Source organism: Passer domesticus, chromosome 16 (genome assembly GCF_036417665.1).
Source record: "Passer domesticus isolate bPasDom1 chromosome 16, bPasDom1.hap1, whole genome shotgun sequence".
In the NCBI taxonomy this organism is placed as follows: domain Eukaryota; kingdom Metazoa; phylum Chordata; class Aves; order Passeriformes; family Passeridae; genus Passer; species Passer domesticus.
This window is the reverse complement of record NC_087489.1, coordinates 911,925-935,898: the sequence shown is the minus strand read 5'-3', so window position 1 is coordinate 935,898 and position 23,974 is coordinate 911,925. Positions and strand designations below refer to the sequence as shown.

The following is a 23,974-nucleotide window of genomic DNA, read 5'->3' as shown; positions in this document are numbered from 1 at the left end:
AGGACAAAGGCCACAAAACTGGAAAGTCTTCAGAGAAAAGGGTCCACATCCCAATAAACCAGGGGAAGAGAGGGGATGTGCTCCTGTTTGTGGGAAATACCACCCTGTGGGAAGCAGAGAGGCTTGAGGTCAGGATCACCATTTACAGGGACATGGACCTTGGGAAAGAAGAACTGCAAGATCTGAGCACTGGCAAGGAGCCTTGGAAGGAGCAAAGGGCCCCTGTACTGGTCCCCTGAGCAGTGCTGGACTTTGGAGCTGCTCACAGTCCTGAAGGAGAGCTGAGCCAGACTGTGGGCAGGGAAGTGATCCCCTGGCATTTGGGGATCTGGAATGATATCACCTGGTTCCCACCTCCCACCCAACCACAAGATGTTGATAATGTAGAGGAGACAAGACAGGGCCACCAGAATGGCCTGGTGCTGGAACACCTGACCAAAAGGAGACATTGAGGGAGATGGGCTCCACTGGCTCTGCAGAAGCCAGGATTGTACAGAGATGTAGGCTGGGAGACAGGAATGGACACCACCAGAACAAATGGAAAGAGAGCAGCTTCTGACTGAGCAGCAGAAACTATTCCCCCTGGGATGCAGTGGCAGGATCTCTCTCTCTGGAGAATTTCAAGCATTGGCTGAACAAAGCCCTGTGGTCTGAATTCAGTATTTACTCCACTGTGAGAAGGATGTTGGACTGCACCTCCTGAGCTCCATCCATCCCAATAACCCTAGGCTTTGTCTCCAGCTGCCCAGTTTAGTTTTCCCACAAGAAGGTTTATCAAAGCTACAAAAGCTCACTCCCAGCTATTTTTTTCCTTCCCAGTTTCTAATCTAACATTTCTCTGAAGTGCTTTTCCCAGCAGCTGAGGGGTCACAGGTGTCTGCTTGGCTTGGCTCTGCAGGAGGAGCTGGCACAGCCACTGGGCTGGGCAAGCCCCATCCCACCCCTGCCCAAAGCTGCTCATGGTCATGTCTCCTCTCATCTTGAGTATCCCCAAGGATGAAGACTCGTCAGCCTCTCAACCTGCTCCTGTGGCCAACCACCCCAGCAGTGAAAAAGCATTTTCTTATGTTTAAGTGATATTTCTTTTTACTTCAATTTGTGCCTCTCACCCTGTCCCTGCACTGAGGATGTTCCAGTTCTGTTTTCTGCAGTTCCCCCATCAGTAATCTGCACACAGGGCGGGATCTCCCTGAACCTCCTCCAGGCTGGGCAGCCCCAGCTCTCAGCCTCTCCTATCTCCAAGCCCTTAATTACCTTGGAGGCATCTCTGCCTCTCGTGGCTGCTGAGAACATCTCGCTCTGCTTGGAGAAACAGCTGATGCTGCAGAGATTGGCTGATCTGGGATTTTCTCAGGGCAATCGACATCTGCTTTAGCTCTGTCATTATCTGCTAAGTTGTAAGGTTTGGTAATGAGGAGGGGGAAAAAAATCCCTTCCAACTCCTCAGCCTGTGCCATCCTCTCTCCTGTGTGTCCTTTTCTTCAACGGGGATGTTTTTCTGTTATTTGTCTCTCAAACCATTGACTTTTAAAAGCATTTTTAAAAAACCAAAGCATTTTGCAGGCTTTAGAAGAATACACACAAAATAGATTTTAAATATATATTTTTTTATTTCTTGTGATTTTTCTTTATATTAGATTTTTTTTTTCATTCAAGAGACAGCATTACAACCTAACAACCAAAACCAGGTTACACACACACAGGCACACTACACAATGTGTCCCAGGCAGTCGACACACAGCAAATGTTTACACAATGTCCTAACAGGAGGAGACACCCCTTCCCTACGAACCCTGCTTACACCAACTGAACACAGAACACACAAGAAGGACGGATTTCGTTACTTCGAGTTCCAGACGAGGTCTCAGTCCTACAGCACAGGTGATGTGGACAGCGTGGGGCTGGTTCCTCCCTCTTCTCCCAGATCCCCAGTGTAAGGCAGAGCCCGGGGCGGGAGCTGCTCTGCCCGGGCTGCCCCGAGCACAGGCGGGAGGGCACAGGAACATTGCAGGGAAGGCTTAAGGCAACCTTTTCCAACCACGGAACAGCCATCTGTCCTGGCATCCTGCTCCTGCATCCGTCCTGCTGCTCCTGCTCGCTCTCCAAACACGGCCCAGTGAACAACTGGGATTTAGAGCTTTTCAAAGCTGCCTAAGAGATTTAGTATATCCAAAATGCTAAACGCTTTTTAGCAAAAAAAAAAAAATAAATTTGGGGCATTCATTCTGTTGGGGTTCTCTGAAAAACCCCACATTGACTTTGAAAATGACACAGAAACACAGAAATACTGAAAACTGACTCCCTGGTCACCTCTTGCATAGGACTTGTAACTGCAGTTCAGTGATTTTTTTTTTCAAGTTCTGTAATTGTGTTAAAAAAATATGCCAAACCATGAAAAAGGGTGAAGGCACATGTACGGTCAGTCAGTCCCACATGGGGGAGGGTAATGTGTGGGCAAGAGTTTTACAAGCAGGTACCAGGGGTGGATACACACAGAGAGAATATTGCAGTGCTCGGTGGCTCTGTGCAAGTGCAGTTCTGACACGAGAGGAAATTTCACTGGTTTACTGCTACACCTTGTGCTGCTCCCTCATCCCCAGACTTCCCAAAGCACAGAGCTGAAGATAAGAATTCAGTGAGACTTGGGCACAGCTGCTCATGGCTCCCCAGCAAGGGTACTTGAGGTGAATGTGAAACAGCAGAGGAGCTTTGGGCTCCCCTGTGCAACCCATTTTTAATATACACTTAGAATTTACTGTGCTGTTTTCTCCTTCATTTGCAGAGAATAAAATTTTCCTCCCTGCCATGCAATGAAATAGGGTCGGAGTGGAAGGCAGAAGGATTTTCAGGTTTAGCTGCAACAGTCAAAGCTTTGCAGCTCTTTTTGTGCTCTGGAGTGTGGGGCAGCATCCCTGTACAAAATATGGGGTTGGAAAAGCAACCCCCTCGCCAGCCTGGGAGGTGTCAGCTCAGAATGAGTGACAGGGGACACACTTGGGTGTCACCACTCTGCAAAGAATCGAAAAAATGATCACACATAAAAGTCTCTTTTGCTATTAAATGGAGCTGCTCATCCTCATCATCCTCATTCCTCTAAGGGGAGGGTTATGTGTTACTGACAAATGCTTTCAAGAAGCAAAAAGAAAGGCTGATGGAGTAGGGAGATCTCCTGCCCAACCATGTCCAGCTGTCCAGAGCCCACAGCCGGGGAGTGCTCTGGGATCCTGGAGGTGAGCAAGGAGAAGGTGCCATCTCCAGTGGGGCTGAGGACACTCAGCAAAGAAGGGATCCTGCAGAGCCCTTCCCACTGCTGCATCCAGCTCCTACAGCCACGTTCAGGCAACTTGTGGCAGCCACTCCAGTGATGGGAATGGGATGGGGATGGAGCCCATGAGGACAAGAAGAGGTTACTGACTTTGTATGGAGCAGATCTGAGAGGTGGGAAGCTCCACCTTGAAGAAGACAAGCCCTGAGGGGATCAGCCCCTTTTAAGGCCCATTCCTGTCCCTGGCAGGTCTGCCTGTGGCAGTCCCCTGGGAGAGGGGTGCTGCCAGTGCCATCCATGTCCCTCCTCAGGCTCTGGTCCCTGCCAGAGGAGGTCACCACAGTCCAGTGATGGAGAAGGGCTGGGGGGAAGTCTGAGAAGCTGGGGGGACGCTGGGGTGCTGACGCTTCCCTCCTGCCACCAGCAGCTATTGCAGCAAAGGAGGAGCAGCAAAGGGGAGGCTGGGAGTGGTGGCAGCTGACGATGCCTGGTGGCTCGAGAGTCCCTGTGGCACCAGCTGGACATGGATGGCCTCCTGTTCTAACCCAGAGACTCAGGGAAGACTCGAGGACTGCCAGCAGCCATTCCCAGGGCAGTGGGGCCCAGTGCTGCCTTCTGAGATATGCTGAGAACCATTTCTCTTGACTTGAGGTGACTTATGTCTTCTTACTATGTCCTAATTATTAGATGTTTGATTTTTGGGGACTCACTTGTTTTTCAATAAGTTCACATGAAGTTTAATTTCCACTTTATGCAGGGCAATGGAATTGATACTGATCCAGAGGGGCAACTGCAAAGCTGTGGAGCTCAAGCCTAAAACCTCACTGGAGTATTTTTTTATCTTTTTTCTTCTTTACTGGTCTGGTAAGACATTTAAGTGGGTATTTTGCTCCCCATTAGGGCTGAAGAGAAGAAAAAGTATTAGTATGATGTAAATGAAAAATTATTGATTAGAAACACACCTAAAGAGAGAAGATTGCCACAGCAGTGATCTTTGGGATGAACCATGCATTTATGTTCTGCACAATGAGAAGAAAACATGGACTCCCATGGAAAGAATTGTTTTCCTTCCAGACCAAGCTTTTGCAGCAGAGTTTCTTAGAAGGAGCATTTGTGAGTGCAAGTTTCAGAGCAACAGCTGAGGAGGACTCTTGCCCCTACTCCCTTGGCATCCCTCCAGCCTTGCGATGCCAAGCAAGAGCCAGAATTTGCTGTGAGAACTTTGTTGTGGCTGCTGGTGAGGGGTCCTGAGTGTGCCATGGCCACAGCTTGCCCCGTGCAGCAAGCACAGCCTTGGGGGCACTGGGGCCCTGGTGCAGCCCAAGAGGTGGCACTTCTCCAGCAGGGCTGTCCCTCCTGGTCCCTCCTGGTCCATCAGGCTTTGAGGGTTCATCCCTCGCACTGGGACGTGGCAGCCAGGGCAGAACCAGGCAAGCAGAGGCAAATCTTACTTGGAGAAGATCCCTGCACCACGGGGGCTTCATGGTGGGAAGATTCTTCCCTCCACAGGGGCTCTCACAAGCTCCAGCATTGCTGGGAGCACTGTCCCAGCCTGCCCCAGGTGCCCTGCTGCCCACCTGAGCTGGGGCTGGAGCCAGCTCAGTGTCTGGGCCCAGCACTGACACACGGCCCAGCAAAGCTGGCATTTACTGAACAGGGATTTGCCCAGGCCTCTCCACTGAGAATTCTCACCTTTTTTATGCTTACATTGCAAGAAATACAACAATTTCTTTCAGTTGCCTGCATCACCATTTCCCCAGGTGATCATTTCAATGGCTTCCCCATCCTGGTTGTGCCCTGATCCCAGTGATGTGGGTCAGGCTGTAACACACAGTCCTGCTGCACCGCCCAAACCCCAGGAGGCTCAGCACTGAAAATCCATACCTGGTTGTTCACAAGCCATTTGACTGTAAAGGAGAATTTTCAGGTCATGAACAAATGAAGAGGGGCTGCAGCCCAGGAATGATCCCACCACAAATGGCCACAATTTCTTTTTCACACAGGAGTGTCAGAGCACCCTGCAGCTCCTGTCACCACCACGTGCTGCCACAGGCCACATCCCTGCATCATCCCAGAACCAAATCCCACATTCTAATAAAGAAGCCTGGGAAAAAGACATTTTTAAAGACCCCAGCAGATAGGTTTGTCCCTGAGTCCATGCTGTAGTTTCCCCCTACACAAGTACAGAAAACAAATCAAAATTCACCCCACCTGTCCCAGCAGGACCAGCTCAAGAGCCCCCTGCAAACCAGAACCTTCCCATTGGAAGTACCACACAGTGCATCACAAATACTGGGTGCAAAAATAACCCCCAACAAACCCCTAAAAAATCAACCCCAAAACAAGCTACTGAACACCTACACTGGGCTGTGAAATATCTACACATGCAAATGGGTGCACACACAGGGAGTTTTCCGTTTTTAAGCACCTTTCATTTGTCTTAAGATTTGAGGACACAAAAAACCTCAGTGAAAAGGGGTTTTCTTGCTCTGGCAGCACTGGGCAGGAGGCCTGGGACCAGGCCAGGTCTTGCTGCTGGGCAGGAGCAGAACACTGCAGGTCTTCTGCAAAGCACAGGTTGACCAGAGCACGGGGAGGGGGGGTCACACTGGGAGTGACAGGTGCCTGGCAAGGGTTGGCAGGTGAGTGTTAGGTGTTAATACACAGCAAGAGTGCAAACAACAGAGGGGACTTGCAGGAGCTCATTTGCTGTGGTTTGTGCACTCTGATGACCCACGAGAGGCTCAGGGTCTGGACTAACCTCTTCATGAAAACATTATTAAGAATTTATTAATCCTTTATAAACATACTCTGGGTATAAAGTGTGGTAATAGTTCTGCTTCATCTCCTGTGCTGGCTGGGCACAGAGTGATGAAAGACATCTCAGACTGGCACAGAAAGAGTTTGAATTTGCTTCTGAAAACCAGGACAGACAAAGAAGATCACCTGTTTGAAATGGGCACTGGGTGCTGGTGGCAGTGCCAGGCTGAGACAAGTCCCCCAGCAACACGGCCATTGGGCTCACAGCAGATGAGAAGGGTGCACGGGAGGATTCCCATATGGGATTTCTCCTGGGGTACCATCTCCAGCAGCTGGGCAGGCACAGGAGAGCCTGGCAGGTGAGACATGGCAGGATCTGCCTCGGGGCCACTGCTCCCCCAGCCTGTTCCTCTGGGAGCTGCCGAGGGCGCAGTGGCCTCACAGCCAGCCTCTGATTTCTGGAGTGCTCCAGAGGGACTGGCAGCAGGAGAATGTGCAGCGAAGACCAAGCTGGAAGGCTGGACAGTGCTTGGCTTCTGCCCTTCTTGTTGTGTGCTGGGGCTCGACAGACAATGGTTCCTCCAAGGCTGCTGCCCAGCGGCCGCGGAGCGGCGCATCCAGCGGGGATGGGAGGGCAGCACCCATCACAGCCGGGCTCAGCTCCTGCCTGCTGCCACAGCACCAGGGCCACTGTCCCTGCCCTGCTCCCAGCCCATCCCAGGCACCACTGCAGGGGCAAAAAAAGGCATTGAGTGTGAAGCCCAGGAAGTCAAAGGATGTAAACACTCCCCTGGAGTCAGGAGATGTCGGCCTCTTCACCAACAGGGTGATCTCGGTGTGGTCTCAGGCGTGGCGAGGGACAGAGGCTGTGTGAGGCCCGAGGAGGGCAGGGCAATGCCCAGGGCACGGGCTTCCCCCTCTTGGGATGCACCACTCCGGAGCTGCCCAGCCCTGTGCCTTTGGGAAAGCCGAGGCAGTGGAGGGAAGGGGAAATGCTGCAGGGGAGCAGCAGCAGCAGCTGGCTACCACGGTCCAGGCTCCCTGGCCCAGAGCTAGGGGCTGTTGCTACTAAGAAGGTTCATTTTGGCTTTAATCTCATTAAAAGAATATCTATCAGCTGTCTCAGTTTGGGCTCACCACAATTCCTTCAGCTCAGCTGATATTAAGGGATGCAACATGGTGAGTGGAAGAACCTCTGGTGAAATCAGAATTTTCTGGAGTGTTGTGGGGATATTTCTTGTCTCAGAGGGGGGGAATCCAGGCTGTGGTCATGAGCAGGGTGCTTTCCCAGGGCACAGGGTACAAAAATCAGCTCCTAAAAGGAGAGAACTGGGGGCAGATCAGCAAATTTCTGCTGGATTTGAAGCTGTCTCAGCTGGTGCTTGAGCCAATGAAAAGCCTGGACCATGTTCTTCCGAAGGCAGAAGGAGTCCATCAGGAAGAGAGAAGGGATTTGCATTAAAAATTAGCATCGCCTAGCAGTGAATTTGGCCCTTCATGGGAAAGGATGCTATTTTCAGTGGGGAAAGAAGATGCCTCTGTCACAGCTCCTGTTACAGCGATCCTCTCACTCAGGCCTGCCCCATCCTGACCCAGTGCATGGCTCCCAGACCCATCTTTGTCCTTACTTCAGCCTCTTCCCTCCGGCCTCTTCAGCATCTCTTCACCACCACCACGGACGTGCTTTGGCCACCTGAGGGAAGCTGTGCAGATCCTGCCTCCTCTCCCCTCCCGGGGACTAACACCAGGCAGGCAGCAACCCTCGGCTTAGCAGTGCCTCTTGTGAGTGTCCAGGCACACAGAAATCCATACACACACAGACACAGGCGTACCCCGGGGATGCAGCTGGGGCAGGTGACTGGCTCCAGGACCAAAGGGCTCGCTCAGATGGGACCACCAGCCACGGTGATGCCACCCCAGGCTGGCCACCCCTCCTGGCACGGCAGCCAAGGGCTCCGGCGCGGCGCTGGGACGGTGCTTTGATTCCTGAGATTTCCTTTAACGTTGTTAAAAAAAACAGCACCGTGAGGCACCAGGAGCTGCCTGGCTGAGCCACCTGTGGCGATTCCACCAGCGCTTTCAACCACAAGCCCCTTCAGGACTGGCAGTGGGGCATAATCTGTCATGGTAAAACATAGCTAAAAAATCAAGGAGGGAGAGGAGTATTTGCTGGTTTTGCAGGGCGGAAGCATTATTTAGTGTCATTGATGAGATTTTCCTAAAAATCCCTAATCTTGTGGCTTCATTGCTCTTGTCACTCCCGCTCGATGTCTCTGTGACATCCCAGCCAGGCTGTACATGGAGTCATGATGTGAGGAAAGGCACTGATGTCACAGGCTTATCAGGACAAACAGGTTTCACCGGGAACAGGTGATTTCGGGAACAGGTGATTTCACTGGGAATTCCGGTTTCCTGGGTGAAGGCTGCCGAGGCAGCGGGCAGGGGTAGCGTGGCCCTCCATGCCGGCGGCATCGAGGGCGAGGGGCGCGGCGAGGGCACGGGAGGAAGATGAGGAGTGCGGGTCAGGCGTGCGGGCGCGGGGTGCGGAGTGAAGCCGCCGCCGTGTCCCCGGTGTCCGTGGGGCCGCTCCCGGGGCCGGGGCCGGCCGGGGGGAGCCCCTGGGCGGCGGAGCGAGGTCAGTAGTTGCAGTGGCGCTGGCAGGGCTGGTGGACGAAGGCCCCCGGGAGCTGCTTGGCGCGGCGGGGCGGGCGCTGCCGGGCCCGGTTCTGCCGCTGCAGCGCCTTCTGGGCCAGGCGGTGCCGCTCGGCCAGCTGCTTGGCCCGCTGCGCCCGCTGCGCCTGCCCCGCCTTGTCCAGCGCCGCCGCCTTCACCGCCAGCGCCCGGCCCCGCTGCGCCGCGGGCGGCTCCGGCCGCGCCTCGGGAACGTCCCTGCGGAGACAGCGGCGTCAGCGCCACGGCCCCGGCCCGCGGGACACCGGCCCCGGCCCTCCTGCCCCAAGAGCCCGCCGAGCAGGGCCATGCTCCAGCAAGGCACACTCTGGGACACCCGAACGAATCGAGACACCAAGAACTCCACTGTCTGAGTGTCTGAGTCCCTTGAGCCTGGTCTGTCTCCATCCCACTGTGACCCATTTGGAGCCTCGGCTAGTCTCAGGTTCCCTTCAGCCCTTCTCTGCCCCCCTCCAGCACTGAGGCGCTCCAGAACACTCTGTCCACTCTGGACATCAAGCTCTGGCCCTCAGGAAGACTTTGGAAAGAGACAAGTCCTGAAGGAATGGTGTCACCTAGACAGGAATGGTGTCCACTAGGTCGGACCAGTGTAACCTAACCAGGAATGGTGTTCTCCAGCAAAGAATAGCCCACCCCCAACTAGGAATGCTGTCCCCTAACCAGGAACAGTGTCTCCTGGCCTGGAGCAAAGCTCACCCAAATTCTTACTCCTTCCCTGCCCCACTGAGGGGCTGCAGGGGAGGTGTTGGAGGGCTGGGAGCAGGGGGGAGAGCAGGGACCCCATGGCACAGTGGCAGCCAGGGTTTGCCTGGCAGCAGTCGGGCTGAGTGTGGGCACACTCCAGGTTTTCCCTGGGGGCGGCAGGGCAGGGGAGAAGAGCCCTGGGGGGAGGGCAGAGCTCCAGCATGTGGCCCTTGGAGAAATGGGTGTGGAGGGCTCCAGCCCACAGGCCTGGAGGGACAAAGGGACTATTTGGGGCATTTCTGTTTCATTTCACTGCTGAACTGAGATTTGGGGCAAGAAGTGTTCCACTCCCCACAGCTGTGAGATACCCACCCCCATGCTGGGCCAGTCTGGGGACAGGTGGGGGATTGAGGGGGGCTGCAGCACCCTCCTCCCTGAGGGACCTACGGGTCTTCAGGGGGCCACTGTGCCCAAAGGCCACCCTGTCCCACTGGGCTTGCTTTGCTTGGGCCATGCCTATGCAAACCCCTGAGATGATGGAGTGACAGGTGGCACTGGCACTGGCAGAGGTGGCCTTGGCAGAGGTGGCCTGCCCAGGAGACACTGCAAAGGGCAGGGGAAATGGGCACATTTCCCAGCACAGCCCAGTGCCAAGCTCGTGTCCTGCAGCCATGGCCACAGGAATATGCTACTGAGACCCCATGGCAGAGCATTTTGGGACACGGGGGCTGCCAGCCATGCATGGTGCCACCCTGCCACATATGCAGTGTTCCTTGGGGTGGGTGTGGGGACACCCATATCCCCCACTGCCACACTACGTCCATGGGTGAAACATTCCTAGGTGCAGGCGGGGGTTTGGGGTGGCAGGACCCACTGTCCACGCCGGGGCCCTCAGTGGGTGCTGGGGCTGCTGGCCCCCAGCACGCTGGCAGTGCACTCACTCTGCAGCATCGTCCTCGGGGCTCTCCCCGTCCACCTCGAGGGTGCTGGTGACGTAGACGGACATGCTGGGGTGCTCGATGAGTAGGTCCTCCATGGGGCTGCTCCCCACGCCGTCGGGGCCGGGCTCCTCTGCAGTAAAACAGGGGGGAGGGGTGACAAACCAACTCTCGTCCATCAAGCAGGGACCGGCCGGAACCGGGGAAGCAGCCGGTGGCGGTGGCGGACCGGGGGGCGCCGGGCGGGGCCGCGCCGAGCGCCCGGTACCGCCAGCAGCCGGGCGGCGGGCCGGGCCGGGGCGGGCACGGCTGCCTGGGCGGGGGTGCAGAGCCATGCGGGGCGCAGCGGGGACACACACACATACCATGTACAGTGGGGAGGGAGGGAGGGAGGGAGGGAGGGGGAGAGAAAGGGGCATCGTTAGTGCGAGAGACACCCACCGCCGGCAGGCCGCGACAGCGGGCCCGCGCCGCGCCCCGGCCTGAGCCCCGCTCGGGCACACGGCTCTGCTCGGACAGGCCGGGCCACAGAGGTGGGACACAGCAGGGTTTACTGCAGCAAGGGGCTTTTCCTTCTCAAAAGGAGAGAAGAAGTCCAGGCAGTGAAAAACGCTGCTTTCCCCGTTCTGATGGCGCCTGAGGCCGGCCGGGCCGGGCCGGGCCGGGCCGGGGCTCACAAACACCACCCAGCACTCCGCAAACACGGAAACCAAGCACACACAGCAGAAAAACAGTCCACACCTTTTCTCTGGAAGAAATCATGGGAATAAATTCTTCAGCAAAGGTTTCACTGTGCCTTCAACTCCAGCCTGTTAGAGGCCAAATGTTGAGTGGCTGATCCAGAAGCTGACACCCCCCAAGCCTCCCACGCCTTCCCTTCCTCACCTCCACCCGGCAGCAGCACCTGGGCCAGGCTTTTCTCGGCTGCCTGTGCTTGGAATTACTAGTGCTGTAAAGGGCAGGGGGCATGCACCCAATGTGGGGATGCCCACACCCATTCCCAGACTCATCAGGGGGATTTGAGGGAACTGGTGAGGGGAGAGGCAGTGCAGTATCTACAGGGACCCTGCAGCTGGATGAGGGAGCAGGAGGAAACACAGATGAAACTGTTCTTGTGTGGAGAAACAGAGCACGGGGTTAGGTATTCCCGGCTCGGTGCATCCCCAGCTCCTCCTGCAGCTGATGCCCCAGCCCAGAGTCCAGGATAGGCCACAGCTGGCCTTCCAAACACAAAAATTTCTTTCTCCAGGTCAGAGGATATCAGCCTGTTAATAGCTGTTGACATGCCCGGCTGGAGTTTGTCAGCCTGGGGACAGCCTCTGAGCTTGGCTGGAGCAGCACTCCCACAACAGGGCACGGAGAACATCCTGGGCACTGTGCCCATCCTTTGCCAAGGCGGGCTTTAATGTCACAAAGCAGTATTTTGGGATCCTCAAGTACCTCAGTGATGAAGCCACATCGTGGGAAATGCTCTTTGCTCTCTCCCTGGGTGCTGAGCAGGGCCAGGCTAAGCAAGGGGGCAGGAGCAGCACCAGAAACATTCCAGGAAGGTCTGAGTAATTCTGGTGCCTTTTGCAACACAGGGGGCAATGACCAGGCTGGCAGAGGCTGAATCCAGAGGCTCCCTAGGCTGCCTCTCTGCTGCTGGGAGGGAGCCAGGCTGGGAGCAGCTGCTGGCCACCACAGCTCCAAGGGAAAGGATGGGGCTCCGGGCTGGGTTCTCGCAGTGTTTGGTATAACTCAAGCCCCAGAAATAGAGCTGAAAGTCTCTGGTCCCCCACTTTACAGGCACTGCTGTGGGAACAGAGTGCAGCTGAATTAGCACAGGGTGCCATTCACAGGCAGACACTGCTGGAGAGCCGAGGCACTTCACTGGGAAAAACATGGGAATGTTTTGTGCCAGAGTCAAGCGCTGGTCCCCTGTGAGCCATCTGCAGCCTCGCCCAGGGATCAGGGCACAGCGTAGCGTTTCCCTGCCTGGGGAAGGTCCTGGCTTCTCCTGGCATGCCCTGGGCTCACTGCAGCTGCAGCCAGCTGGCCCTGGCACATGGCAGCTGCGTGCCCACCGCTCCAGGGACCTCCGTGCAACAGCCCCCTGCCATGGCACTGCCATGACCCTCCCTAGACAGTCCCCTGAATGCCCAGAGCACAGGGAAGCCTCCACAGCTGCCCATGCCCACACCACCCATCACCTCCAGCAGCTCTCCAGTGCTCCCACCACGCATGGGGCTGGCCCTGTCCCCATCCCAGTCTTGTCCCTGCCCTGGTTCCTTCTCCAGGTACTGCATATGGGAAAAAAACCCTGATGAACAACTTGAATAACAAAAACAAGCATGGGGAACATCTGCACAGAGTCCTGCTCCCTGCAAGAGGGAGGACAAACCCCTCCTCCTAAACCTGTACGATACATCTGTGGTCTCCTGAGCTGGGGCCTCACAACCAACCAGGGGCTACCAAAGCAGAGCATGGCCATCAGGAGCTCCTGCACAGGCAGGAGGGTTTGTCTCTGATTGCTGCTGGACTTGCAAGGAAAAGGTCATAAAAACATCATTGCAACTGGCTGAGTCATCAATCTACAACAGAAACTCCCAAGGTCTGAACAGAGCTGGAGAAGATCTGCACAGGAGGAATTCAATCTGCCTGGTTGGTGTTACACAGGGCTCAGGATGGCTCTGGGAATGGGGAGCCCTGTGGGCTCTCTAGGTACAGGCACCTGGTGCCAAACGTCCCTTGTGCTTGGCATGAACACTGGGAATAATTTGGGAAGATAACCCCCACACAGCTGAGATTTACTCCTCTCAAATGACCCAAACATGGCCAAATCCCTGGTGGCACATCCCCCGCTGGAACAGGCAGGCACCACTGCCACCTGCCCTCCCGTGGAACAGCCCCCTGCCCCCAGCAGGACCGGGGTCACCCAGGGGAACAGGGTCCTGGTGTGCTTTCAGCAGGGAGCACCTGAGCCAGGCTGCTCCTGGAAAAGTGCTGCTGTCCATGGCACAGCTCAGCCCAGGCCATGGCAGTGCCCAACCCTCTGCCCCTGTGGGCAGCATCACCCCAAAATTCTGCCAGGCTCTCCTCCTGGCATGGAGGCTCCTGGAGGCCTCTGGGCAGCAGCAACCCCAGCTGGAGATGCTGATGCTGCTCCCACACTGGCAGAAAGTTGAGAACCATCACTGGGAGAGGAAAGGGAAAAAGGAGGAGCAGGTCAGAGGCTGCAGCAGTGACCACAGGGCTGGGCACCACAGGCAGAGCATGGGGACCAGGGGAGAAAAAATGAAGGGCAGAGCTGCTCCTATGTGGTGTAAGCTCATCTGCTGATAGAAGAGTTTGTCCAGCTCTGGAGAGACAAGGTGCAGCAGAGGCTGTGGGAAGACAGTTCTGTTGCTTTGCTCACCTGCAAGATCAATTATGAGCCAGCCATCCTCCTCCTCCTCTTCCTCGACAAAGGGTTTGGGCTCCTCCAGGCCCTCTGGTGTGCTGCTGTCACTGAAGAAGAGGCTGGTGAGACGCTGAAACATGGTGGGGAGAGGTCCAGCAGGATGGACAGGGAGATAGAGCTACTGCTGGGCACCAGCTTCCAGGCACAGACACAGGAGAGATGGGCAGGGAGAGGAGAAAGAGCCCTCGAGGTGTCAGTGACAGAGAGGTTTGGCTGCCAGGGGAGTCAGAGTTGAGCAGTGTGCAGTGCAGTTGTGAGGTGCTTCCCTCGGCTTCAGTGCAAAGGCCTGGAAAAGGGAGAGAAAAAGGAACAGCACGTTAAAACAGGCTGGCAGTGTGGCCCTCCTGCATCCCAGGAGCTCAGATGGGCTCAAGGGGACAGCAGAAAGAGGTGCCTCTGACACTGACCTGTGCCATGGGCTGTCCCAGCTGGTGCTGTACCTGAAGCAGCACTGGGTGCCTGTGCCCTGCAGCCCCCACCTGCATCAAGCCCCTCATTGTGGCCCATCCTCATGGGTGGGGTGTCCAGGAGACCCATCCCCAGGAGCTGGCAGGGACAGAGCAGACACTGTCCCCAAGTCAGGCAAACACACCAAGCTCCTGACAGCAGGCAGGATGAGGACAGCATTGCCACAGAATCCCAGACTGGTTTGGACTGGGAGGGACCTTGAAGTCTCATCTCATTCCACACCCTGCCCTGGGCAGGGACACCTTCCACTATCCCAGAGTGCTCCAAGCCCCAGCCTGGCCTTGGACATTGCCAGGGATCCAGGGGCAGCCACAGCTTCTCTGGGCACCCTGTGCCAGGGCCTGACCACCCTCACAGCCAAGAATTCCTTCCCAATATCCCATCTAACCCTGCCCTCTGGCAGTGGGAAGCCATTCCCCCTTGTCCTGGCACTCCAGTCCCTTTTCCAAAGTCCCTTTCCAGATCTCTTGGAGCCTCTTTAGGCACTGGAAGGGGCTCTAAGGTCTCCCCGAGTCCTCTTCTCTGGGTGAGCACCCCCAGCTCCTAGTCAGGCTCCAGCCCTTGGAGCATCCAGCCCTTGGAGCATCTTTGTGGCCTCTTCTGGACTCCCTCCAGCAGCTCCACATCCTTCTGATGTTGGGTCCCCAGGGCTGGAGGCAGCTCTGCAGGTGGGGGTCTCACCTGAGGGGTGAGAATCCCCCCCACCTGCTGCCCACCCTGTGAGGACAATTCCAGGATGCTGTTGGCTCTCTGGGCTGCCAGCTCACACTGTTGTTCACATCCAGCCTCTCATCCCAGTCCTTTGTGGGTCTCTGCTTCACCTCTGCTCAGCTCACCACTGTTTTATCCCTGGGAAAGCAGATTCCCTCCAGTGTGGGGGGAGGTCAGCACTCATTAATTTCGTTAATGTCTGCCAAGCTCATGGCAAGGCACAGGAGGGGCAGCCAAAAGGTGCAGAGTACTATTTGTGTGTTATTTTTGTGCCTCTTGGTCCAGAGACATTAAAAGGGCATAAAGAGGCCATAAAATGCCAGCAGGAGCTCAATGCAGTGAGAGGGACAGCTGGGTGCTGCCGTGCTTGGCACACTGATGTGGGTGCATGGAAAGGGTGAATCCCCATTTCATGGCAAAGCCCCAGGTCAGGACCCTGTCAACCAAGGGGCCATGGAGCTGGAGTGATGCTCCACCCAGGGGAACTCCATCTGCTCCAGACAGGACAAGTTCTAGCTCAGCCCTGCTGCCCCATGGCTTCCCCAGTCCCAGCACCCTGCAAAGGTGGCTGGCCTGGGCACTGCAGTTCTGGGGCTCAGGCACTCTTTTATTCATCCCTGTGGGATGGAAATGCCTTTTGCAGTCTCTCAGGTGCCTTGGGAGGAACAACATCTGCTCTACAACACAGAAAATGAGAAACCAAAGGAGCCTTCCCCCAGGATGGGATCCCCTGCAGCTCAGGGGGCTCTGATCTCGGACACTTCCAGCTGCAGAAGGGAGTGATGGAGCATGAAGCAGCCCTGCAACTGCCAGCTCTCCCTCCCTGGCATGGTCAGGGCAGCAGTGTGACACCACCTGTGCCCTAGAGCAGGTCTCTGGGGACTGCAGTGCCCCAGAGGCACAAGGCAGACCATTAGGCACAGCATGCCCCGCTGCAGACTGCAGTGCTCAGGGCTCCAGCCCAGCTTCCCACTCACTCAGGGATGGCACAGCTGAGGCTTCTGGAGACTCTCACCAGGCAGAACAGGAGGTCAGGGAGGACTCTCTGTTCTGTGTCCTGAGAGGGTCCCTGGCCTCCCCTGGAGGCACTGAGCAGGGAAGGTTTGGGCACTGAGACGTGACAGAGTTGTTTCTTTGAGCCCACAACCACCACGGCCATGCTGCTACCCTCCAGTGCTATCAGTGAAATCAGGCAGACCCCCCTCACCTGGACCATTAAAGCACATTCATGTAAGTCAGGGAAACAGCACACAGAGGGGCTGGTGCCCGGCTGGGCTCTGGATGCACTCTGCTGTGCTCCACTCCAAGTGCAGTGGGAGCTCCCTCCCACAGGATGCCCACGTGCCTCCATCCCACCGGGCTGCCAAAGCCACCCTGGCCAGCCCTGAGGGTGGGGGTGGCCTCAGCATGCCAGCTCAGCCTGGAAACCTGGCACCTGCCTGAGCACTTGCCTAGGCAGCAAATACCTTTTAATATGACATCAATGTTAATTATTTAAGATGTTTATTAAATATCTAATTGTGTCAGAAACTCCACAGCTCCCAGGTTCCTGCTGGTGAGTGCTGTCCCAGAGTCTCCTGCTGTTTGCTGCTCCCAGGTGCCTGGGCAGGAGGGCCTGGGGCAGCTCGTGGCAGGCACAGGGGTCACAGGGGCCAGTCCCCCAAGGCCACCATGGCCCTGGCTCACTGTGAGGCCAGGAGTGGGTTCCAGTGCTTATTGAGCTGGGGCATTGCCAGGCTGGCAGAAGTGCTGAGCCAAAGCTGACCCCAGTGTCAGCAGGGAGGTCCTCAGGATGACACCGTGGGGCTGGGGACAGCAGGGTCCCCTGTGCTGTGCCCCAAGCCCACCACACTAGGAGGACACTGGCAATGCTCTTGACTTACCTCATGCTAGTGCCAGTCTTTGTCCCTGCCCAGATATGGATGTCACCCAATAGCAGAGCTGGGGACAAGATCTGGCACACAGGGACAGGGGAACACAGTGGTCCCAGTTTGGCTGCCAGGGCAAGGTCACCCAGAAAAGCACCCAAGCAGCCACCACAGGGCAGGGGCTGAGGCAGGCAGGGATTTTCCCTGTTGCCTAAGACAAGTCAGCCTGGAATGTCTGACTGCAGCGAGTGCTCTGCAGCCTTGGCTTTGGGAGCCCCCTGCCAGGGGCTCATCCTCCAGCAAGCTCAAAGTCAAATGACCACTGACATGGTCAAAAGCTTTTTTTTTTCCTTTGTTAAATAATGATAAAAGCTTTCACGGGGCAGCAGGAAAGCTGTTTGCTCTCCTGTTCGCCAGGAACAGAGCACCTGCCTGCTTAGGGACCAGTCCCCAGAAAATCACAGGAAGGGAAGTGAGGTACCTGGATTCCTCAGGTGTCCACCCCAACCCAGAGGTAATTTGTCTTTTCTGAGGACACAATAGACACTATTATTTTTGATTGTCCCCTCTCACAAGTGTAACTTCTTAAGTTAAGGCACAGGGGCTCACAGGCAGCTGTTATAGCTCTGGCGGAAGTGGGACAGAATTAAAAGCTCCCTGAAGAGCAAAACTTGAAATGGATCATTTTAAAGGATCATTCCTCAAAGAATTCACGTAGGTCTCCAGCTGCCACCCTCCCCAAGCCAGGGAATATGGGGTGGCCCTGACCTTTTTCCTGGTGCAAGAGAGTCTGTGCCACGGGTAAGCTACAGTGGCAGGACCAGCACCATGGTGGTGCCCAGGGAGCTGCAGGAGGCTCCTGGCAAAGCCTTCAGGATCAAATCTGCAGTGGGAAGGCAGGAGCGAGGCCAAAATGCAGGCAAGGGCCAAAATGAGCATTAGTGCTCCCCCTCACTTTACCCTGTCTCTGAAAAACTCAGGTTAAAGCAGGAGGATGAAGCTCTGATCTCCAGAACTCTCAGCAGGTTTGTGGAAGGCACTGAGCTGTGTGGAGAGTCAGTTCAGCAGATGGAAGGGATGGGGCACCCAGAGGGTCCTGGGCAGGCTGGAGGAGCTCACGTGAACCTCCTGGAGTGCAGCCAGGCCAAGTGCAAGGTCCTGCACCTGGGTCAGGGCAGCACCAGCACGGGCTGAGCTGGGTGGGTGGGGAGCAGCCCTGGGAGAAGGACTTGGGGGTGCTGGTGGTGACAGACTGGATGTGACCTGGCCACGGGCACTGGCGGCCAGAAACCAATCCTGCCCTGGGCTGGTCCCACTGCGTGGGCAGAGGTGAGGGGGGGATTCTGCCCCTCTGCCCACTCAGGTGAGACCCCACCTGCAGAGCTGCCTCCAGCCCTGGGCACCCAACATCAGAAGGATTTGGAGCTGCTGGAGGGAGTCCAGAGAGGCCACAAAGATGCTCCAAGGGCTGGATGCTCCAAGGGCTGGAGCCCCTCACCTCTGGGACAGGCTGAGAGAGCTGGGGGTGCTCACCCGGAGAAGAGGAGGCTCCAGGGAGAGCTCAGAACTCCTTCCAGTGCCTAAAGGGGTTCCAAAAGAGCTGGAGAGGGACTTGGGACATGGGATGGAGTGCCAGGATAAGGGGGAATGGCTTCCCACTGCCAGAGGGCAGGATTAGATGGGACATTGGGAAGGAATTCTTGGCTGTGAGGGTGAGCAGGCCCTGGCAAAGGTTGCCCAGGGAAGTTGTGGCTGCCCCTGGATCCCTGGCAGTGTCCAAGGCCAGGCTGGGGCTTGGAGCACCCTGGGATAGTGGAAGGTGTCCCTCCCTAGGGCAGGGGTGTGGGATGAGATGCTCTGTAAGGTCCCTTTGTACCCCAATCAGCCTGTGATTCTGCAATCTCCCACCCCCCTAGAAGGGAGCAGCTCCTTGCCTAGGAGCTCCAGGCCCTCCCTGGCAGCCACCAAGCTCCTCCATGAGCTCATCAGAGAGGGCTCAGGTTACCTGCTCAGCCCTTCACAAGATGAGACTCCTTGGCCAGATCCTGCACAGTGAGATGGCCACGTGCCACCTCCAGCCCTGCAGGTTCCACCAAGCACTTCTCTGGCTGGAGCAGCCAGCAGCAGACCAAGCCCTGAGGTTTATCCAGGTATTTGGAAAGCCTCTGCTTTCCCTGCAGCAAACATTTTCCCCATTTACACCAGGACATGGAGGGCTGGCAGCCCCAATGGGAGCTGCAGCATAGGAGGGGATAGTGTCCGATAGTGTCCCTGACAGGGGACTGAGGTCAATCTGTGCCTTGTCAACAGGCAGAGGTGGTGCCCACAGAACCAGTTTGGACCAGGAGATGCCTTCTCTTCCTCTCAGGTCCCTTCTTCCAGCTTTCCTGCAACTGCAGGTGCCCCACATCTGTGGGGGAAGTGTGTCCCAGGTGTCTCTGCTCAGGACACAAGGGGACTGCCTATGTGCCACTCCCTTGGGGCTGAGCTGCCCCAGAAAGCACACACTGAGCCCCTGTCCCTGCCAGAGCTGGGGCCACCAGCACAGGAGAGCTGCCATCCTTCCCAGGCTTCCACAAACCCCCTGACTCGGCATGTCAACCAGGACAGTCCACCAGGGACACTCACCTGGGGACAGACAAGTTTCTAAATGAATTATGTCCATCAGAATCCTTCCAGACAGCCCAACAGCCTTTTACAACAAGCCAAAAGGTATTAAAAATATTAAATTTAAAGTGGAAGTAAGGAAACCACAATGCATCAAGTTATTTTTTCCCCTTCAGAAACCTCGACACAATAATTAGTTTTCTGAGTCACCGTGGCTGCAAATAACCCCAGGAGCTAAGAATAGGGAGCAGGCTGGGCAGCAAGGCCCCGGGGTGCGCCAGGAGCTGCAGCGCCGCAGGACTGGAGCTCTCACAAGTCACAGCGTGCAAGAAAACAGCAGCTCCCCTTGGAAAGGGCAGCAGGCTCCCTGAAACTTTCCATAAATACTCGGGGGAGGGACGCTGCTGGCAGGCAGCGGGAGCAGCCCTTCCTCGGCACAGCTCAGAATACCCGCGCAGTCAGCCCAGCAGGAGGCAGAGGTACACATCAGGTGCCTTCCTCCAACCCACTTGGGAAATGGGATTCTCAACTCATTTTACCTAAATTAGACAAGCATTTCAAAGGCTCGCTGCGCTGGATGTAGGAAAATCCTAAACTTGGCACAGAAACACAAACCACAGAGGGGGATCCAGCAGCTGGGCAGCTCAGGGGAGTTCTGCTCATCACCCAGAAATGACCAGTGAATCATCCCTGGCCTGTCCCCTACCCCTCCCCGTCAAGGAAGGGACCAGAGCTGGCAGGGACCTGCCTGGGACAGTTTGGTGGAGCTGAATTAACGCTGAATTTGGTCCCACACCAACTCCAGGTCTGGCTGATCCCGCTGCTTTGCCAGCAGGGCCATTGATGGATTCCCTTGGGGGAGCCCTGGGCACAGGGGCAGAGCTGCCCCCCGAGGTGCTGCCAGCACGGACAGACTGATTCCAGAAAAACAGAGGCTGAGGCTGAGCCAGAGCCTCTTCCACGGCAGATCAGGGGAGTAGTGGGGGGAAGGCAGAGAGTAGTTTGAAAAATACCAAAAAACTCTTCAACATGAGACTCTTCTTATTAATGGCAGACCAGGACAGGACCTGGAAGGGCTTTCCTCAGCCAGTCCAGGGTCTCAGCAGGGACTAGAGCTCCCACATGCTCCTCCAGATCCTGTCTGAAGGAGGGGGACCCTGCAGAATGAGGAGATGTTTTCCCAGAGCTGGTCTCTGCACCCACAGCAGCTTTTCTGTTACCGCTGCAGGAAGGTCCTTACCCCAAGGGCAAATGTGACCTCGTGCTGCTTGATATCATCACACACAGTCCTGGCAAAGCTGCCAGGGGCTGGCAGCATCTTGGAAATTTTAGATTTGCCATGAGCTGTGCTATGAAATTTTAGAACTTTCCTCTCTGGGATGCACTGGGTGAAGCATCCCAAGGAGTGAAGCATCCTGAGGAGCTGCACACTGGGAGGGAGGGGAGCAGCCTCCACAAATCACAGAGGCTGAACAGTACCTGGGACCCTGGCCTGTGACACCACAAGAACCCCGAGCTCCCCAGCAGCTCCCCCCAAGGCCACTCAGGGCCCCCCTCAGCAGGGCAGGACTCGGTGCATTAAAAACCCCTCAGATACAAGTTTGTGTCAGAGGGTTTTCCAGTCTAATTACAAGCAGGTGTTACCATTTTATTACCTGGGGAAAAACTTTTCTATTTTTTCCTTTTTTGTTCACACAGATAAGCAGCAGTTTGATGCAGTGGGTTTCTGACAGTGAGCTACAGCACACAGCTCTTGTCTTTTTTTGTGGTAGGTTTGTTGTTTGAGGGGGGGGAAGGGGAGTATTTTGGGGGGAGGAAACATAAAAGGAGAGGAAAGGTTTATTTTAGAGCAAAACAACACAGTTCTTGGCACTCTGTAGATTAAGCCTGGTGGGAAAGGAGGTCCGGCACAGTCCTGTGCCAGAGCCCAACACCTGTTTCTGGGAGGGTTTCTGGGATTGTTTCCTACCCCAGCAAAACCTTGGCCGAACAAGCAACAGCACTTGGCACCTGCCCAGCTCAGCCCTCGTTGGTGCTGCTTCAGCACTGGCTATTGCAGGGCTCGAGGGAAGTTTAATCCACTATTTTGGGATGCCAGCCTCTTTGCTCACATGCTCTGAGCAGGGCTGTAGCTCCCCTACACAAATATGTATATGTATGTGCATAAAAGAATTACAAGAGCAAAAATTCCCTTTTTAACCCATTTTTACACTCCACAAAGTCCAAGTTTTTCCACAACAAGTCCCCCCAGATGGGAGCAGGATGAGTTTCCAGGGCCTGCCAGTCTCAGCCAAGCTGAGGTGAGAGACATGAAATCCAGAGGAAAGTTGCCTTGTTAGGACTAATGACTTTTCTGAGCTGTCTCAAAGGAGGTGCCCTTAGAGCAGCAATGATAGCAGAGGGAGATGCTGAGTTTGGTAGCTGAGGGACTCCCTCCTGGGATGTGGTGGAGTTGCCCCATGGCACAAACCTCAGCCGAGCACTGCCAGCACCCTCCCCCTCCACGCACAGCCCCGCCTGGGCAGCACAACTAAACTCAACAAAAACATCAAAGCATACATCTCAATCTCATAAAACCTGGTGGGATTTACAAACACAATCGAGATCTAAAGACAGAGGGATCTAAATCCAAAGCACCAAGGATTTTCTGGAAATAAGTTAAACAGATAATGCTTTGTGTTAGCAATTCACATCTATTTACATTCTCTACACAAAATTATTTCATATAATATACTATATATGCTGTATTTTATACAGTGTGTAACGCACAGAATAGGAAGGTGTCCCTACCAGGACATCCCCCCGCAGGGGGTTGGAACGAGATGATTTTTAAGGTCACACCCAAACCGACTCATTCTGTGATTCTATGACATATTTAATATATTGACACATACTTGTATTTATACATTTACATTCCTTTCCCAAATCGCCACGTTTCGCACCCGAAGTGCGTCTAAGCATCACGGGGGGAGAGGCATCCACGTTTCCTGCTGAGAAAAGCCCCAGCAGCGGGGGGGCACGGGGGGCACCCACGCGTGACCCGCGGGCCCGTCCCGCGAGCGGCCCCGCCACCGCCCGGGGTCACGGCGGGACAGGAGCGCTGTGACGTCTCAATGTCAAATGCAAATGAGGCAGCGTCACCGCCGCGCGGCCAATGGCAGCGGGGAACGGCCGCCAATCTTAATCCGGTGCAGAAGAAACAAACAACAGGCGCGGGGGGGCCGAGCCGAGGGGTCCCGGGCCGCCCCCGCCGCCGCTCCCGCCCGGGCCCGCGGAGCCCCCAGCCCGGCCCGGTGCGCCCCGACCGCGTCCCGCGGGCACTCACCGGCCCTGCGTGTCCCGGGCGGCGGAAGGCGCTGAGGTAGTGCCGGTGCCGGGGCGGTGCCGGTGCTGTGCCGGTGCCGGTGCAGATGCTGTAGCTGTATCGGTATGTGTATCGGTATCGGTGCCGGTGCCGGTGCGGACCCCGCGGTTCTGCCGAGCGCGCGCCGCTCCCCCGCACAAATCGGCACCTTCCGACAGCTGATCGTGACGTCACAAAGCGGGCCCGCCCCCCGCCGCCGCAGCCAATGGGAGCGCGCGCAGGGAGGGCGGGGCCCGCCCCGGGGCGGGGCCGGGGCCGCGGGCGGGCCGGGCCCGGTTCGGTCCGGTCCGGCTCCTCCGGGCCGCGCGGCGAGGCGGCGGCGAGGGGCTGGGGACTGCCGGGGGAAAGGAAAAGGATGGAGAGCGCCGGAGAGTTGGGGTAGAGGGGAACAGCTGAGACCCCGGAGGTGCGGGGGGAGAAGGGAGCTCCGGCACCGAAATACAACGGGAACGGGAGGAGGGAGATGGACGGAAATTAAGAGCTGAAGCCACTGGACAAAAAAAAAACGATAAGAGTGCGGTCCCGCCCGCAGCGCCCGAGGGCGCGGGGGGGACAGGAAGGGCGCGGGGGATGCGCTGGCGCTGCCGAGGGAAGGGACGGAGCCTCGAGGCTTCCCAGACACCCGCTGCCTTCTCACTGCTGGGAACGGGGCCCTGCGCCCGAACCCCTGGGTGTGCCACCCAACCACCACCCACCTGCGCGGGGACTCGGGCCTTCCTGAAGAACGACACCAGGATCGTCCCTGCAGGGTCGCAGCCCCCCAGGATGCTTGGCATTACCGGGTTTGCCTTCGTCCTCAGCATGGGCTGGCCGTGGGACCACGGTTTGGTGTGACCTCGTGCCAGGCTTGTCACAGGGCAGGATATTGTCTGTGTAAAGATAGAACATTTATTAAAACAGTCATTAATGGAGCCGTTTGGGTGTCTGAGTCATGCATGGAACAGTTAGGACTCATCTGGCATCACAGGTGAGAATTCCCCATTGTAAATTCACAAGGAGTAGAATTTAATTGTGTCTTATTCAACACGAGGTCACAAATTAAATAACATTTAGTCTTCTGTAATTGAAGGATCTTGAAGAAGAGTGTAAACCATTTTGGGAGCAGAGCTGCCACCCTGCAGAGCTCCCACCCCACTTTGCCAGGAGGGGAGCAGAAGCCTGTGAAGCTTGAAACAG

General features: G+C 56.3%; 1 protein-coding gene across 2 annotated transcripts; it reads right to left on the bottom strand.

Moving 5' to 3' along the window:
- Positions 1-1,586: 1,586 nt before the first annotated feature.
- On the bottom strand, positions 1,587-22,978 carry TP53INP2 (tumor protein p53 inducible nuclear protein 2). 2 transcript variants are annotated; one of them, XM_064391640.1, is made up of 4 exons: positions 22,760-22,978; positions 13,736-14,066; positions 10,342-10,651; positions 1,587-8,914 (listed from the first exon to the last, which is right to left on the bottom strand). In XM_064391640.1, the coding sequence occupies exons 2-4, from the start codon at positions 13,857-13,859 to the stop codon at positions 8,662-8,664; spliced, it is 687 nt and encodes a 228-aa protein (XP_064247710.1). In that variant the 5' UTR covers positions 13,860-14,066; positions 22,760-22,978; the 3' UTR covers positions 1,587-8,661. The 2 variants fall into 2 exon arrangements, with proteins under 2 accessions (XP_064247710.1, XP_064247711.1); XM_064391641.1 differs by having other exon boundaries at positions 10,342-10,471.
- Between the last annotated feature and the right edge of the window lie 996 nt (positions 22,979-23,974).